Below are 18,033 nucleotides of genomic sequence, written 5' to 3'. Positions count from 1 at the left end.
CTCTCAAATCTGCATTCTTGATGTGGGTCCTAGTGGAAAAATGGTGAATGAAACATATATTCCAAGTATGCGGGTGGGGTTGGGGTATGTGTGGGAGGGGTTAAGAGCCTCGGATAGCCCTGGCCCCGCTCTCAGGTCAATCAGGGATCACGTCCTTTTGGTGACCTCCCACAACAGGATACATGTATACAATTGTATATATTATAGCACACAGAATATTTTGTTGCAAGTCTGTGTTGGTTTGCCTGAGTCCTCTTGTCGTCTGTGAACTCCTTCATGGTAAGAATTATATTTTATTGATGTTCCCTTTCTCAGTCTTCTGCAAAATGCCTGGCACATAGAATGTGCTCAATAAATATTTGATGAACCAGGCAGACACAAATGAATAAGGGCACTCCCTTAGTGCGGGATCAGACCTGTTGCACTCCTCCTGGAGCCATGCACATGAAAGTGATCCTTTAGTGTGGGTCTTCCTGTGGAGTTGGTTGATTGATTCATTCATGAACTATTTATGGAGCACCTGGTAGGTTCCAAGCATTGAGCCATATAAGAGGCATCCTCTTGGCTTTGAGAAAATTATCATTCCAATACAAAAAGCAGAATTATTACATTTTGGCTAGTCATTCCTGCAGATGAATGCAGAGTCGGTTAAAAAGTGGTTAAGGCTGATGGCACACACACTAGTGAGACTTTGGCTGTAACCCAGTGGGCTTTCATGTTCCAGACTTGCTCTTTAGGACAGACCTCATATTATCTCATTTCAGCATAGGAAGGCTGGGATGCCTTTACTGGACCTGGCTAAGGCAGCCACGAGCAAATGCTGCTGCGCACCAGAACATGGCCAGGGCGCACACAGGTGCCCGTATCAGAGACGAAGTGTGATGTGTTTGGGGCAGATGACACAGGAAAGGCATATCTGAGGACCATGGAACCTTCCAATCCCTGCTCTTTCCCAAAGGCCCTAACTAACACAGGGCTTCCTCTGCTTATTCCTAAGCAAGGCAAGTTCCCTTTTCTCTGTCTCTTGTCCAAAGCTTGTTTTCAGAAGACAATTTGAAATTTATCTACTATAAATTATAAAACAGTATAAAACCTTAAAGATCACTAGTTCACTGGTACCTTCTAGTGGGCCTTCCTATCTAAACAGTATGGAAAGACTTAGACTAACGTTCTGAATAGTCGATTGATGACTGGGATTATATTCTAGGCATAATACAAAAAGACAAGTCTAACCGAGGCTCCTGAAATGATTCCAGGAAGATGGTCATCTTCTTGACGTGCCAAGTTGGACAACAGAGGGGAGGAGGGGAAAAGGTCAGGGAGGGGGAAAGGTCAGTGCCAAAGGCACAGGCGGGGCTTAGGCTGACTACTAGAACGCCCGGGGGCCAGCAGCTAATTCAGGAGAATGAAACTGTGCCAGTGCTGGGGCGGGGCGGGGTGGGGGGCGGATTACAAGGAGTGATGTGCGACAGGATCTTGTGTTACATAAACCTTTTGGTGCAGGCAGCAGAAGGGGAAAAGGCAAAAGCACATGTTTTGGATGGTCTCTTCTGCACGAGAACATCTTTGATTTTTCAGCCCTTCTCACCCGTGGTGAGACGATGGGGAGGAAAAGGAAGGGGCAGAGAGCAGAGCCAAGGCAGAGCGGCTGGAGGGGCTCAGGAATCCTTCCACCCCGCAGGCGGGCCTGTGGAGGGACTCTGGGCGGGCGCTGGGCGGGGCCTCTGGAGCATCCTCTGAGCGGCCGCCTCTGAGCACCATGGGAAAATCCTTCCTCCCTCGGACATGGCGCCCACCTGCCCCGCGGCAGCAGCCGGCTCCGGCGCCGCGGTTCGCGGGTCCGGGCAGGAGAGCAGCTCGAGCTTCAGTCGCGGGGCGGAAGGGGGGGGAGGGGGCGGCGGCAGCGGTGGCGGCGGTGGCGCCGCCCGCGGGCCTGGGTGTTAGAGCCGAGGGCGCCCGGGGACCGGCGGGCGGAGCGCAGCGGGGCGCCGCCGGCCCCGGGGCGCAGCAGGCATGGTGTCCCAGGCGCTGCAGCTGCTCCGGCAGGGCGTGTGGGCCGCGCTCACCGGCGGCTGGTACCACGACCCGGAGCAGAGCAAGTTCACCAACAGCTGCCACCTCTACCTGTGGCTGTTCCTGCTGCTGCTGCCCCTGGCCTTGCACCTGGTGAGTGGGGAGGTTCGAGCCGGGGAGACGTGAGGGTGGAGAGAAGAGGGGAGAAAGCCACCCCAACCTGCGTGTCTGCCTCGTGATGGAAAGGGCTGGCAGCGATTCTTAAGGGATGGGATGAAGAAGTATAAACGTACCGTTATAAGATAAGTAAGTCACGGGGTGCAATGTACGGCGTGGGGAACACAGTCGGTAATATTGTATTAACTTTGTAAGGTGACAGACGGTAACTGGACTTGCCGCGGTGACGGTTTCGCCATGTATACAAATGTCGAATCACTCTGTTATACACCACGAACTAATATAGCATTGTATGCCAGTTATACCTCAATTGAAAAGAGAAAAGGTGGAATGAGGACGGCCCTCGGGATTTGGGGACAGAAGAAGTACAGGGAAAGGGGGACAGGGACTCGTCGGCAGGAAAAGAAGTAGAAAGGACTTTGGGGGCTCTGGGACTCATTAAGAATTGATGCTGACTGTCAGGATGAGTCAGACTCTGCTTGTGGCTGGGGGATGTTGAACCTGTTTTGTAGGTGGAAAATCCTAGGCCTTCTGGCTGGTTAGCTGGGCATGATGGCCAAAATGCAAAATGAAATGTTAAAAACAAACCTATTTCAGTTGTTGGTCTTCTAAGCCCCCTCCCCTCCTTTCCTGTTTTGCTTTGAGAAGGCAGGTTCAGTGATCAAGCACTCAACTTTCGATTTCCACACCATTATGTAAAGAAATCTATAGGAAGATATATTACTGGGTAAATCTAATGTAGTTTACGCTAAGCATTACAGTACCTAGTTGGGGCTTGCCACTTTAATAGGTTACCATAATTGAGCGCTTGCAGAATAACTACATCATGACCTTCTTGGGTAAATTAAATATACCTAATTGAAACAATGTTTCAATCTGAAGAGAAGCTGTACAGATAAAGGGTTCCATGTCTTATTCAATGTTATGGGCCAAGGATCTAATTTTGATAGCTCTGTTGAAAGACTTTATTCCTAAAATGAAATTTAATCATCTTCTCCCCTGCAAAAATCTTCAGTGAGTTTGCACAGCTGATGAATTCCAGGTTCAACATTAGAGGCTGTCCATGATCTGGCTCCTGTTTTCCTCTTTCTGGCGGTTTATCCAGAGGGTCAGAATTCTAACTCTGAAATCAGGCTGCCCGAGTTAAATTTTGGGTCCACCTCTTTCTTACCAGTACTATGACCTTGGGGAAGTTGCTTACATTATCTTATTTTTCATTTTCTTAGCTGTAAAATGAGAAAAACAATACTACCAGATGGACGGTGTTGTTTAGGGGCTTAAATGAGACACTGCACATATAGCCATCCATCTGTCTGGCTTGACCCAGGAATGGACACAGACCTGTTTTAAATTTCTGTTTTGCTGCAGAGTAGCTGCTTGGCGTGATGTTTAACCTATCTAAACCTTAGTTTTCTCAGCCTTAAAACGGATGTGATAATGATCATGTCTTAGGAAAAGCAAGTAAATTTTTGTATAAAAGGCATTGAGATGCAGAGGCTAATCCATGGATGCCCTTCAACATGTTAAGTTTCCTTCTTCTGTGACCTTGTTCATCGTTTTTCCCTGGCCCGTAGGTCTTGATGTTTTCTCTTTGCCTGGAGGGGCAGCGTAGCTGGGTGATGAGGAACACAAACTTGGGTTCAATCTTGGTTCTTGTGCTTACCAGCTCTGTGAGCTTAAGCAAGCTCGAGCTTTCTGGTGCGTAAAGCAAGGATAATAGTACCCCCCTTATAGGGCAAATATGAGGGTTGATTGAATGAATGAATGAAAGTGCTTCTCAGTACCTGGCACATAATGACTGTTCAATATGAGCTGGGCTTCCTCCCCCTCCCCCTGCCCTTTTCTCATCATTTACTTTCCATAATCTCTCCATCCTTCTCTGTCTCAGTTTCCCTGATTTCCATTCAGCTAGAATTAAATTCTCTTCTCTCTTGCCTTTACCCCATTCTGTATTTACTGTTGGTACAATAGCACATTTTTGAATTCTGCTTCGCACTTAGTTGCTGGAACATGTACCTCTGCTTCTAGATCATGGGTTTTGATTTTGTCGATTCATCTTGCTTTTTCACAGTGCATCCAGCAAAGTGTCCTGCATTTGGTTAACCGTGATCTCATATATAATAAACTTGTGGCAATGAAATCAACCTGTATCTTTCTGTTCCATCCAACATTATATTGTCTACCTCACTGTATATTTTCAGTATTTCTGATAATTAAAGCAATATATATTCCACCTCTAATCCCACTCCTCAGCAACAACCACATTTACATGTAATGTATATTTCTACAGATTTTTTTTTTAGGTATGTGGGCTCATTTTTACGTAACTCCTTATAAGATTTGATGTGTGCCTGTGATCAGAATCCTTAATTTGTATCTAATTATGCTTTATTGAGTAGCTTGATTCTAACTTATATTTGTAAATAGGAAATTGCCCTTAATTAAGTTCCTCTTTGATGATATTTTAAAATAATTTTTTTTTGGCTAGATCTCAAGAGTTTAGGAAGTAAAAAACTGATACCTTAAATCAGCTTACTCTTATATTGGATTTTTTGGATCAGACCAGTTATACCAAAATTTTTGTATCTTTTTGCCAGTGTGCTTTGACCTGTTATAGAATAATTTTATGTGAATGCATTTGTTGTGCTGCTACTTTTTAAATGTATCCTATCTTTTAAAAAATGCAGGTTATCCCTTTGTTTCTCTGGTCTTCTGGTCTCTGAATTTGACCTTAGCAATAAAAGACCCTCCCTCCTCAGCAGAGGGTTCTGTGCTACTAAGTCTTGAGGTTTAAATATATTCTTCTGAGCTTCAGGGCTGCCTGGGGTTGCTAACATCTTTTTCAGTTTTTTCCGCTTACAGGAACTTAGTCCAAACAAACTACCTGACTGCTCACTGATAGCAGGGGCTTATTTGAAGTTCTGTTATTTAAGGGGCCCTGAACTTTCCTGAGTTTTGCAGTTTGAGTTTAAACATGTTTAACCAAGGTAGTTCTACTGTAGGGAGAATCCATAGCTTTCAATTTGATAGGGGCTTGGAGTATGTAAATTAAAACTTTATTATTAATTATTGAGGCAAACTTATCCCTGAGCCCTCGAGTTTCCTGAGGCCTGGTTGATAATGTGGAAAGTAGATTATTTATTAGCATTTATAAGTTATTCACATCTTTTTGGGAAATGCTAAAAAATGCAGAACTATAAACATGAAGCCACTTTGGATAATTTGGAAAGAGTTTTACTTTGATTTATTACCGATCTGATTTTCTTTCGGACAAACTGAAAGATGCATTTGTCATTAGAGATATTTAAACTGTCATTTACTACACGGGGGCTTGTGCTTATTCTTGTGAGGTAACAGACGGACATTCATGTGAAGCGTTAGAACAGGAATACCCTGGGCGTGATGCTGACCCTGTTCTGGCGACACTAGGCTAGTGTCCAAAGGCATCCCTGCTCTACCCCCTACAAATTGTGTGAGTGTGCAAGTCACTTCACTTCTCCAAGCCTCAGTTTCAGCCTCTGTAATAGGGGGCGTATGGGTTTCATTTTATAGATTCAGCAACTGAAATCCAGAGGGGAGTAGGTTACCTGCCTAAGGCCATATAGACTATAGGTGGTAAAATTCAGAATTTTCGCTGAGGTCCTGTTGTATCCCAGTCCTTGGCCTTTCCACAGCACTGTGCGGCCACATCTGCTACACAGGAGAGCATCTGAACTCCCTGAAGCAGTAGGCCCTCAAAAAGTGGCCTTCTGATTGTCCTGGTGGTGGTAGGACCAACGTGAGTAGAACAAGAGTTGAAGAGTGGAAAAAATGGGTTGGAAACTTGATATTCTTTAAGATCCGTTGGAGGGCAACATTGTCTATGATTTTCACACCGAAAGCCTGTCTTTCATTTTAGGACTATAGCTTTATGTTCCCTTTCCTTTTCTTTTTGCCAGACTTGCTGTTTCCAGTTCTGCTTTTTAATTTAGTGTTAGAGACTTTCTTTGGTAGGAACCACTTCATTTCTAATTGCTATGATTATCCAGTGGGATTACCTACCTGGGAATGCAAGCTGGTGCAGCCACTCTGGAAAGCAGTATGGAGGTTCCTGAAAAAACTAAAAATAGAACGACCCTATGACCCAGCAATTGCACGACTAGGCATTTATCCACGTGATACAGGTGTGCTGTTTCGAGGGGACACATGCACCCCCGTGTTTCTAGCAGCACTATCAACAATAGCCAAAGTATGGAAAGAGCCCAAATGTCCATCGATGGATGAATGGATAAAGAAGATGTGGTATATATATACAGTGGAGTATTACTCGGCAGTCAAAAAGAATGAAATCTTGCCATTTGCAACCACGTGGATGGAACTGGAGGGTGTTATGCTAAGTGAAATTAGTCAGAGAAAGACAAAAATCACATGACTTCACTCATATGAGGACTTTAAGAGACAAAACGGATGACCATAAGGGAAGGGAAACAAAAATAATATAAAAACAAGGAGGGGGACAAAACATAAGAGACTTATAAATATGGAGAACAAACAGAGGGTTACTGGAGGGGGTGTGAGAGGGGGGATGGGCTAAATGGGTAAGGGGCACTAATCTACTCCTGAAATCATTGTTGCCCTAGAGGCTAACTAATTTGGATGTAAATTTTAAAAAATAAAATTAAAATAAAAAAATAATAAAATGATTTACCCAAGACCTCTAGGCTCATAGGTGGTAGAACTCCAAGTCCGATATTCTCCCTACCACCCACTTCTGTGGCTTCCTCTCAATAAGTAGCTATAGTCGAGATTCTTCTGTGACTGTGCTGCTCACTCATGGGAATCTGACCCAATGCAACCAGGAAAGGCAGAAGGAAAGACCTCTGCAAAGGTCAGACCATGCATTGCCTGAGGCTATTGTTCTCCATTCCAGCCCCAAGAACTCTTAAGAGATCAATGAAAACATACACTGGGAAATAAAAGAGGCAGGAGAAAAATTAAAAACGAAACAAATGGGATTACCTATCATGTGCTAGTATCGCACTAGAGAGCAAGTCAGCAAACCATGCCTGCTAGGGGGTCTTGTTACACCTGGTGGGGACCCTCCTGTTGTAGTCTGTAGCCACTTGCCCATTTGGATACATGATTAGTTTTCCCTGGGTTTTCTATTTCTTTGTATCCCTCCTTCCACTCCCACTTCTAGCGTATCAAACGCCTTTGCATGAATTATGGGAAGATGGTGTGTTCAAAAAGCCACCTCTTCCTGGCTCAGGACTTGGGGACTAGACTCCAGCCACCATTGGATCCTGTCAGCTGGAGGCCTTTGTGCAAGATGCAGCTTGCCCAGCCTGACACAGCAGGCCTGGCCGCGTTGGCTTGATTGTTGTTACTTTGCTGGGCTACTTCACCAGCTGCTGTTCTCAAAGGTTCCCTCTCATGGTCAGTCCTAGCGTTTATATTAGATGTCCCTGAAAGAAAGGCTTTCTTTGCTGTTGGATCACATGGACCATGCTTTCTGTTTTGGTGCTTTTGCCTCCGGGGGTGTATTCATTCACACATTGAGATGCATGAACCTCTGCGCGTTCCCATAACTTACTGGCATGTCTGAACTTCCTTCCTTCTGCCCTCACCTGCCTCCTGCCCTCACCTGCTTCCTGCCCTCACCTGCCTGAAACAGATTGGGGTTCAAGGTGAGGCAGCCAAATCTTGCGGATGGATGCTTAAAGGCATTCTTTCCTGGCCCTGGGCCTCCACAGAAGTGCAGACCCAAGCCTTCTAGATTTGGGCTCAACGCCATCCCATGCAGCTGTCTTTAAAATAGTGCTGTTCCCAATGGCTGTTTGGACGATGTGTGCAAAGGTGTTGGCTTCCTGGCTCCGTGAGGGCTTTGTTTTCCTGGCGTAAGCCCTTGGACTAGGGATGCCCCTCCATCCCTGGGGTAGCTCAGGGCAGTCATCTTCAGTCTCTCCTGAGTGATGATTGACACCTTCTGCAAAATTCCTCCTACTTATCCTGGCCTTCTGCCACTCAGACACATGGATGTTGTGAGCGGGTTGTGTTTTGTCTCTGTGGCAAAAGAACCAGCATCTGCCTGGTCCTGGGATGTCGGCCTCTGGAGCAGCCTCCAAAAATAGTGCTTTCCCCCCCTTTCTTTCTGTTCTAGTATTTCAAGTTCATGACTAATTTTCTGGTGGTTAAATTTATGTCTCCCAGCCCACCTCCACCTCCCTGAGAGCTTTTTGAGATTTCTCCCAATTAGTACCTAGTTATATTTGGATGCCACTCTCCTCAGATATTTTTTTTTTTCCAATTGTAATGTCTAATACTTTAATGCCCTTGGTGTTATTTATTTATTTATGTGTAGGGAAGTTTATGCTTATCAAGTGACTGCTGTTCTCCTGATTTTAACCTCTTGGTCCCTCAGATGGTTACTTTTAAGTATTACCCAACCATATTCCCATTTGTCTTTCCCACATCTTATAGAAGATAAAAAATGGGCTAGTTCTTAGCGGTACTCAGATTTTCCCCTTATTTTCTTCTTTTTTTTTTTTTAATGTTTATTTATTTTTGAGAGAGAGAGAGAGAGAGAGAGAGAGAGGACACAAGCAGGGAAGGGGCAGGGAAAGAGGGAGACACAGAATCTGAAGCAGGCTCCAGGCTCTGAGCTGTCAGCACAGAGCCTGACGGGGGGCTCAAACTCACGAACCGCGAGATCATGACCTGAGCCGAAGTCAGACGCTTAACTGACTGAACCCCCCCTGTCTCCTCTCCCTTGTTTTCTTTTGAATCTTTCCCCGGTAACATTTATTATGTTATTATTATATACTATCGGAATAGGCAGTAGCAACAGCCAACGCTCACCAAACACATCTAAGGTGGGCCCTCTTGTGAGAGCTTTGCCTGCACTCCGACATCTTGTCCTCACAACCCAGAGAGGTGCTGCCATTATTCCCCTGTTACAGTTGATGGCATTGGCACAGAGAAGGTGGTTAACATGCATGAGGATGTGTGGCCAGTTGTGACCTAACCAGAGTGAGAGTCCCAACAGTCCGTACTCTTACCTCCCAGCCGTTGTTTCACAACATGGGCATGTAAGTCCTGCACGTTGGCATGAAGAGACACAAACACTGAAAATGTGCAAAAGACCATCTAATGAAAAGTTAATTTCCCTGGACTCTTGTCTCTACTACGTCATTCGAGAGGCTACCATCACACACAGTCTCTCGTGTGTTGTTCGGAGGATATTTTATATGCAGGCGGGTGGAGATTTGGTATGAGGGATACTGGGCTGAATCATAAAGCAGCCTTCTTTGTCCTCTGTTGCCCATTTGGTTTGTTCTCTAGAGAGTTTGTTCTCTACTCCTAGATAAAAGCAGTTGCAATCCCCGGGATTTCAGCTTGCAAGTAATAAAAGTCCAACAAATAAAAAATAAGTTTGACACAGACTTGACTGAGATTTCAGAATGTCCAGTTCTGTATGATAATCAAAGCTTCAACCACTCAGTCATTTCTAGGGGCAGGAATGGGTAAAAGGAAGGAGGGCTGTTTCCTACTACTCCTCCCTAACATGTTGCTCGATGTTGCTGACGTCTTTAGTCTCGATGAGCAGGAAAGCTCTTTGTTGACTGGCACAGTGGTAGGCCGGCTCTGGGACAAGGATGCACATGTCCCCAGCTGAACCTCTCTGGCGAGGCCCTTTCCCATGTCCTTCACAGACCCTGTTCTCTGTGCCGGTATTTTGTCCCTTGCAGTTCCACGAGGAGAGCTGCCTCATCTCCGTCCCGCCTCCACAGTTTCTCAGAATTGGAAGTCCATCCCAGCGACTTCTGCAGGGCCTTTCTACACTGGCAGCCCTTTTGGACGTTATCTAAAGCAAACTCTTGCAGGCTCGAAATCATAGCCTCCTATGATTTCTCCTATGCCCTCTCCCAACAGACTCTGGGAGGGAAGGCCAACCTCAAGCGTAGGAACATCCCCCTCGTCCCTGATCAGAGCAGCGAGCCAACTGGTCTCTCATCTTTTAGCTCTTCTGGGAAGGAGTCAGACACCAGTCTACTGTGCTTCCCACTCCCCCACCCAGATTGTGGGGGACCCACACTAAGTCTCTGAGTGGTCCCACTGAAGCCTTTCTGTCTTGATTATGGCAGGCAGAGATACAGGACTCACGGAATACCAATGTTCCCTCCAAATATCTTCACAAATCCTCTCATTCCGGATTGTATTGCACCCTCATTTTGAGGGAGAGATTTTGGAGTCCTCTCATTCATTTTCACGACCCATTTAGAAGTTTCTAGATTGACCCAGAAATTGGTTGGAATCTAATTTCTCTTCTCTCTTGGCTTTTTGGTCAACACTTCCAAATGAATATTTTGTTGTACACACAATGCAGTCATTTGTGTGTACGTATTCTTGTTTTCCCACTTCATGGAACATCTTAGAGATTGGTACATAAAAAGCTGCATCATTATTTTTAATGTTTACACAGTTTGAGTAAAGGGTAATTTGTTCAACCTGTCCCCTATGAAGAATGCTTAGGTTTTCATATGATCTTTAACCCAATGCAAGTATTTGGCTATTTGTTTTTTTATTTAAAAAAAAAATTTTTTTTTAACGTTTATTTATTTTTGAGACAGAGAGAGACACAGCATGAATGGGGGAGGGGCAGAGAGAGAGGGAGACACAGAATCGGAAGCAAGCTCCAGGCTCTGAGGCATCAGCCCAGAGCCCGACGCGGGGCTCTAACCCGCGGACCGCGAGATCGTGACCTGAGCTGAAGTCGGACGCTTAACTGACTGAGCCACCCAGGCGCCCCAGTATTTGGCTATTTGTATTAAGTTTCATTGAGTATTTGAACACATGTGCACTCATCAGGATGTGCTAGTTTGTGCCGATGTAATAAATAACCTTAAAATCTCTTTGGCTTTATCAAGTTTGCTTTTTATTCACATTATATGTCCAACATGATCAGTAGGGGGTGGGGGACATGGTTAGCTGGGGGTCCTGCTCGTTGCAAGCATGTAGGCACCTAGGCTAATAGAACCTCCATTTTGGGTTGGCTGGGGGTCTGCTCACCCTGGCTGATCATTGCCAGTCACCGTGATGGAGGGAGAGAGAGTGAGGGTCAAGCGGTAGCTTTTGGAGCCCCTTCCTGGACATGGCAAATACTTGTGCACTCAGATTTCTTGGTCAGGGCAAGTTGCATGGCCACACCCAACTCCAGAGGGAGAGGAAAGAGCAGTTGTATCATGTGTGAGGAAGGAATTGGACATACTTGTTGGGCAGCACTTATGTCTATGATGGCAAACTAAGTGCCAGTGTTCTGATGGATTTGGGGAAAACAACAGGCAGAAGATAGATTGGTATTTCTCCTCATGAAGTTAGCAGATAAATGTTAATAGACATAAATAGAACAATGATAATTGTTATTATATGGCAAGTACAAGATGTTATATATAGTAAAGATGGGAGACCCTATCCTGACTTTGGTATTTAGGGAGGGCTTCCCCGAGGAAATGACTTCTGATCTGAGATTTGACAAATGCCTAAGGAGTTAGCCAAGCAAAAATGGGTAGACCATGAGGAGTTTGAATATATAATTCTCAGTACAGTGAGACACATGGATGCTGGGTTTTTTGTTTGGTTTGGTTTGGTGTGTGTGTGTGTGTGTGTGTGTGTGTTTTGGGTCAAATGGATATGATTTTTTATTACCCAATTTTTATTTTTGAAAAATTTCTTGTACATAAAAAAGTTGCAGAAATAGTGAATGAAAATATTTACCCTTCACTTAGATTCACCAGTTCTGAATATTTTCCTACATTGGCTTCATCGCTCTCTTTATATGTTTATATAGTTTTGATTCTGCTGTATCATTTCAGAATAAGTTGCAGGCATCGAGACCTTTTCTTCCTAAAAACATCAGCTGGTATGTCTTAAGGAAAAGGACATTCTCCCACACAGTTATCGCATGCAAAAGAAGTTTTATTGCTGTAATGCTGTTATCTAATGTATGATTCCGATCCAGTCTCCTGTGTTCCCAGTGGTGCCCTACATAACTAGGGATTTCTGTTTTGTTTTTCTGGAACCAAAATTTAATCAAGGACCATACATTGCTTCTAGTTTTCACGTCTCATAATTGGACTTTGTTCTAGAAGGAGTTCTTCCAGCCCTTTTGTTTTCTTTGGTGGCATTGAAAGTTGTTTTGCAGAATGTTCCTTAATTTAGATATTTTGGATCATTTCTCGAGATTAGATGTGTGATTATGCTTACTTTGGCATGAAATCTGCATAAGTTACGTATCCTTGTCCTGAATAACATTGTAGGCTCGTTTGTGATATCATCCCCCCCACTGTCGGGGCTGTTAAGTGTGGTCACTGGTTAAGGTGGTATCGCTTACATTTCTCTATTATAAAGGTACCTATTTTCCCCTTTGTATTTAATAAGTTACCTGTGAGGGGAAACCTAGAGGCTGTATATGGTACTGTATTCCCCCCAAACTGTCACTTAATGATAGTAACATAAATTAATTCTTGCCTAAAATAATTATTGCAATGGTGGATGCAAAATAGTGATTTTCTATTTATTGGTATTCTTCTGTAAAGAAAACCTTTCCCTTTTTCCCCTGCCTCTGTAGTTTTGTGGTGCTGGTTAGTGCGCCTAGATTCATGTTTTTTAATTCAATGGGTTAGAATCTATTCCTATGATCATTCTTATTGATATTCAAATTACACAAAATTTGGCAAGTAAGACCCTCTTTGAGCAGTTCTTTAATCCTTTGGCTATGTCCCCAGCAGGTTTTGAGTACTTTCTTGCTCTCTGGACCACCACGGTAGTCAGGCTTAGCTTATACTTTCCCAACCCAGCCCTGAAAAAAGCAGCCATTTTTCTAAGGAGACTGGATCCTTTTAGTGGGGAATGGCTTCGGGAAGCAAGATTTAAGGCAACAGTAGTTGTGCTCATTACTCCTGGATTGTCTTTGCTCTGGGTCCTTCCAGTAGACAGACCTGGGAGAGCTTAGTTATCTGTCTGTCTATCTATCCATCCATTCATCCATCTATTGAGAGTTTATTCTGAAAGTTTTAATCTGATCCAAGTCAAAGGATTCTAACTCTCCTTTACTCCTTCCGTATTTGTATCTACTTTTTCCCACAAGGAGAGTTCTGGTTGCCAAACTATCATTTTTTCAGCCTTGAAATATACACAGGAAGTACTACTCCTATACCACCAACAAACAAAATCTTTTAGTAAAGTTCAAGATTGCTTTCAGTTATTATTATTATTATTTTTTTAATTTATTATTATTTTTTTATATTTATTTATTTTTGAGAGACAGAGCACAAGTGGGGGAGGGGCAGAGAGAGAGGGAGACACAGAATCCGAAGCAGGCTCCAGGCTCTGAGCTGTCAGCACAGAGCCCCACATGGGGCTCGAACTCACAAACCGTGAGATCATGACCTGAGCCGAAGTCTGTCGCTTAACCTACTGAACCACCCAGGCGCCCCTATTATTATTATTTTTTAAAGAATACACCAATAATGTGCTGTGAGTGTATTGTGTTCTAAAGTTACTTGGATTAATTCTTTGAAAAAAAATTTTTTAATTGAGGTTTAAAATTATATTAGTTTTAGGTGTACAACATAATGATTCAATATTTGTACAGGATTCCTTCTTTGTTTTTATTTTCTGATTTGTTTTTGTGGTTATTCCGTGAGTTCCATATACATTTCGGTCCATCTGTGGGTACGTAATTCTGTTTTTTTCCCCCTTTGTCCTTGTTGATTTAATAATTTTTGGAAGTACAAAACATTGACATGGTTCAGAAAACACATGTAAAAGATACATTGTGGGGCGCCTGGGTGGCACAGTCGGTTGAGCGTCCGACTTCAGCCAGGTCACGATCTCGCGGTCCCTGAGTTCGAGCCCTGCGTCGGGCTCTGGGCTGATGGCTCGGAGCCTGGAGCCTGTTTCCGATTCTGTGTCTCCCTCTCTCTCTGCCCCTCCCCCGTTCATGCTCTGTCTCTCTCTGTCAAAAAAAAAAAAAAAAAGATACATTGTTTTTCTTTATTAAAAATTTTCCCTGGCTATTGAGTGGGAAGTGGATTAGAGAAAGAGCAGGAACAGAGGGGAGGTTCAGAGGCTTTTTTAGTAGTCCAGCCAAGAGATGGTGGCAGCATTAAGATGGAGAAATGTGAACGCATTTTGATAAGATTTAGTGGTAAGTTGGCTTGGGGGGTGGAGGAGTGAGGATGAGGGATGAATCAAACGTGGCACCTGGTTATCTAGTTTGAGCCCAGGTGCATGAGGTACCATTGCCTAAGATGGGAAAGGTAGGAGAGTACAGGTGGTGGAAAGGGTTGGGAAACCACACATCTAGGTTTAGATGTGTTGATTTGGAGTTTCCTTTCAGATGTAAAAGTGGAGATGTTCAATTGATAGTTGGATATAGGTGTGGGGAGCTTAAGGGATCAAGAGTAGTTAGAGATAAGGATTTGAAAATCCTCCATGTAGAGATTATATTTACTGTCAAGGGACTGAGTGAGAACTCCAAGAGAGAATGTGTAGAAGGAGCAAAGATTTGATCTCCAACTCTTTACCTGACTATGCAGGCAATGAAAACATTTGCCCTTTTGTTTTTCTTCTTCTCAAAATACCATATCTGAATTTACTGTTCCGCGGTATTGATGAATGATGCATAGAGGATGCTGATGATGATGACAAGTGAAACTAACATTTGGGTGCTTATTACATATCGGAAGGTGAAGTCTAAGGAGCTCTACATACAGACATAGGGCAAAGAGGTAGTATGAGTGAGGCAAGGAAAAGGCTGGAGAGCGTCTTGCATTAAATGTTTACTTTTAGAGACACTGACGAGATCGTTTTCAGTGGAGTGCTGGAGCGTCGAAACCAGGTTGCTGTGGGTTTAAGAGGCAATGGGAGGTGAAAGAATGAAGACAGCTGGTAAAGATGACTCTTCCATTCAGGAAGCAGAGAAATGGCACAGTATCTGGAGAGAGGTTTGGATTCAGGGAAAGTTTATCCTTCCACCAACTTTGCAAGAATCTTGAGGGTGGGGATGCGATTTGAATCCCCCTTGGTCCCTGGTGTGGTGCTTCGTGCACAGGGGATGATCAGACTGCTCTTTCCCCCGATGCAATCTAACTTGGTAAGAAAAGACACAGTTTTGGTTGTGCTGATACAGTTTGAGGCCAGGCCCAGTTCAATGGACTCACCGCAATGTTGTGGCCAGGATCCAGATCATTAAAAATGGAGTTTGAAAACCGAGGTGTTACTCTCTATATTGGATTTCCTTAAAGTTCGAATTGCTGTTGTTTCTAAGATGACATTTCTTTTATTATTTATGTGGCAATTATGTATTTTCGTGGCATTTGTGGAATAATTACAAGCTTTTTTCTGCCTCATGGGATACTTGCACTTTAAAAATACCATTGGATCAAATAAAATGATTTTACCTCATTTATTGATACTGAGTGATCTTACATATAGAGAGCAAATATAGAACTTTTGGATTGTGAGTGACCTTGTACTTTTTTATATTGGCTCATGTGTGTGTTTTAATTCCTTCCTCCGAATCTTTACCATTTCAAAAGGAAATCAAGAGAACCGATGCTCATTTGCCACTGCCCTTCCTCACTTTTGAGAACATCTTCTTCCTTTCAAGACTACAACTAGATACTAAATAATTAGGGAAGAATAAAAATCCCTGAATGTAAGAATTATCCCTGAGCCATCCCTGACACAAATAGTTTTCCAAGAAAACAACTGCCTTGGCTTGTATCATAATTATTTTTTCCTTATTATGTATTATGATGAACACTCCTGATGCTCGATGCAGGCAATAAAAACATTTGCTCCGTTGCCGTTAGCTCCATCTCAAAACACCAAATCTGAAGTTTTTATTTCGTGGTAAAATATGAAATGATGTGTAGATGAGGTTGATGATAATAAGTGACACTAACATTTGAGTGCTTATTACATTTCAGAAAATGTACTAAATAAAACAATTAACAATCCTGTTAGGAACTATTATTCCCATTTCACAGAAAAAACTGAGATTTGCAAAGGCTACATAACTTCCCCAAGTTGCGAATTGTGAAACTGAGAAAAATTTAAAGCATGTAAACATACATTACTATCGTAAGTATTCATTTATTTGCTGATAGTTTTGAGTGTTGGCTGGATAGCAGGCTGGGTGTTGGGAATATAATGGAGAACAAGTCAGGAGCTCAGACCTGGCTCCTGTCCTCATGGGACTTATCATCTTCACATGGCTCTTATGAATAAGTAAGAATAGATAAAAAAATATAAACACCTTGAAAAGTGACATAAATAGAAAGCTGACACAAAGAAATATACATCCATCCATACATATATCCAATAAACATGTGAATGATTATTTTATTAAGAATCCAAGAAGTGCATATTAAAATAATGTGACTTTGGCATATCTAGGTAGCAGAGATGTAAAAGGTAACACCTAATGTACTTTAAATAAATAGCCCTTCTTAAAAATTTGGAGGCATGTTTGGACTCCATACATGTGTCACTGAAGCACTGTTTGTTACAGCAAAAGACTAGAAACAGATCTTCATTGATAGGGAGCTGGTTGATGGAACTATGGGCATCCACATAGCAGAGTGCCATGGACTTATAAAAAAGCGGATGAGGAAGTAGGCTACTATAAGAATAATCTTGAGGACCTACTATTGTCGAAAAAAAGCAGGATCTGTGTATAGACTAAAAGGGAGGAAGGAAAAATAAAGCATATATCCAGTTGCTAATGTTTCAAGAAGACACAATGAAAGGATACATTTTTAAAAAGTAATACATAGGGAAAAAATGGTGAAGAATGGGGTAATATATAGGTAAAGAATGGGGCGAAGGCAACAGAGCTGGAAATAAGAAATGAACTTGTTTCATAGTTTGGTGGCATACTAAAAAAATATTTCAAATGAGTTTAAACACAGAGCTTCTAGGCCTACAGGGGTATAGCCTAGAGATAAAGGAACCACAAAGAAATCTTAAATTGAATTCAGTTATCTTAATGCCCTCAATAAAATGTTATATTATTATTTTGAAATTTTATATTTATATGGGTAAATAAAATAAGAGATCCTGTTAATATTTTTAGGACTCAAGATTTTGACAATAAGAGAAAACATATAAATCAAATCACAAAAGTTACATAGAACCTTGTCATCTTTCATATGAATTGTAAATACCCATCTGAAGTCATGATTTATTTTTTTCTTAAAAAAATACATATTTTTTTAGCTCTATTAAAACACCTAGAAGCAATGATAACCCAAGAAGAATGTGCAAATCTCATGTTCACATTCTGGTCTCTAAACCAGATTCACATTCACATTCTGGTTCCTTCTAAAAGGAACAAGCGCTCTTTGGAGAAATGACACATCCCCGGTCTGGGCCAGAAAATGTAGAAGAGGATTCTAAAGTCAAAGAAGCTATTGAAAAATACTAGAGTTATGTTAAAAGGATGTGGGGGCAAACTTGTAGGTGCTGGTCAAAGATGGGCCAATTTGAGCACCCGTGAGATAGATTACAATATACTGATGTGCATTTAGGAGTGGGATGCATCCTATAGGAGGACCAGACATTAATGTCAGAATATGGGATCTATCCTGGATGCCGAAAGGGCTTGTCTCTATTCCCTGGAGTAGCTGCTGTGTTAGCAAGACTTTCTCCCAGACCTGCGAGTGGACTGTGGTTGGCTCCAGGATGGAAGAGAGTGGAGGGCGTCCACGTGCCCAAACTGCAAAGGATTGGAGAAGGAGAGCTGACTCTGAAAAAGAGATGAATGTCTACTCATATCTCTTGGTTGTCAGAAAACCT

The 18,033-nt window shown here is 42.8% G+C and overlaps 1 protein-coding gene across 4 annotated transcripts in view; it reads left to right on the top strand.

Annotated features, from left to right (window-relative positions):
- The first annotated feature begins 1,765 nt into the window (after positions 1 to 1,765).
- PCNX2 (pecanex 2) overlaps positions 1,766 to 18,033 on the top strand; it is a 303,842-nt gene continuing 287,574 nt past the window's right edge. For all 4 annotated transcript variants that reach the window (XM_058696163.1, XM_058696164.1, XM_058696165.1 and 1 more), the window contains exon 1: positions 1,766 to 2,166. In XM_058696163.1, coding sequence (XP_058552146.1) covers positions 2,014 to 2,166 — 153 coding nt within the window. In that variant the 5' untranslated portion in view covers positions 1,766 to 2,013. The remainder of the gene's footprint in view (positions 2,167 to 18,033) is intronic.

This window comes from Neofelis nebulosa, chromosome 13 (genome assembly GCF_028018385.1).
Source record: "Neofelis nebulosa isolate mNeoNeb1 chromosome 13, mNeoNeb1.pri, whole genome shotgun sequence".
Taxonomy (NCBI): Eukaryota; Metazoa; Chordata; class Mammalia; order Carnivora; family Felidae; genus Neofelis; species Neofelis nebulosa.
Note: the sequence above shows the minus strand (reverse complement) of the source record. Positions and strands in the feature narration are given on the sequence as shown.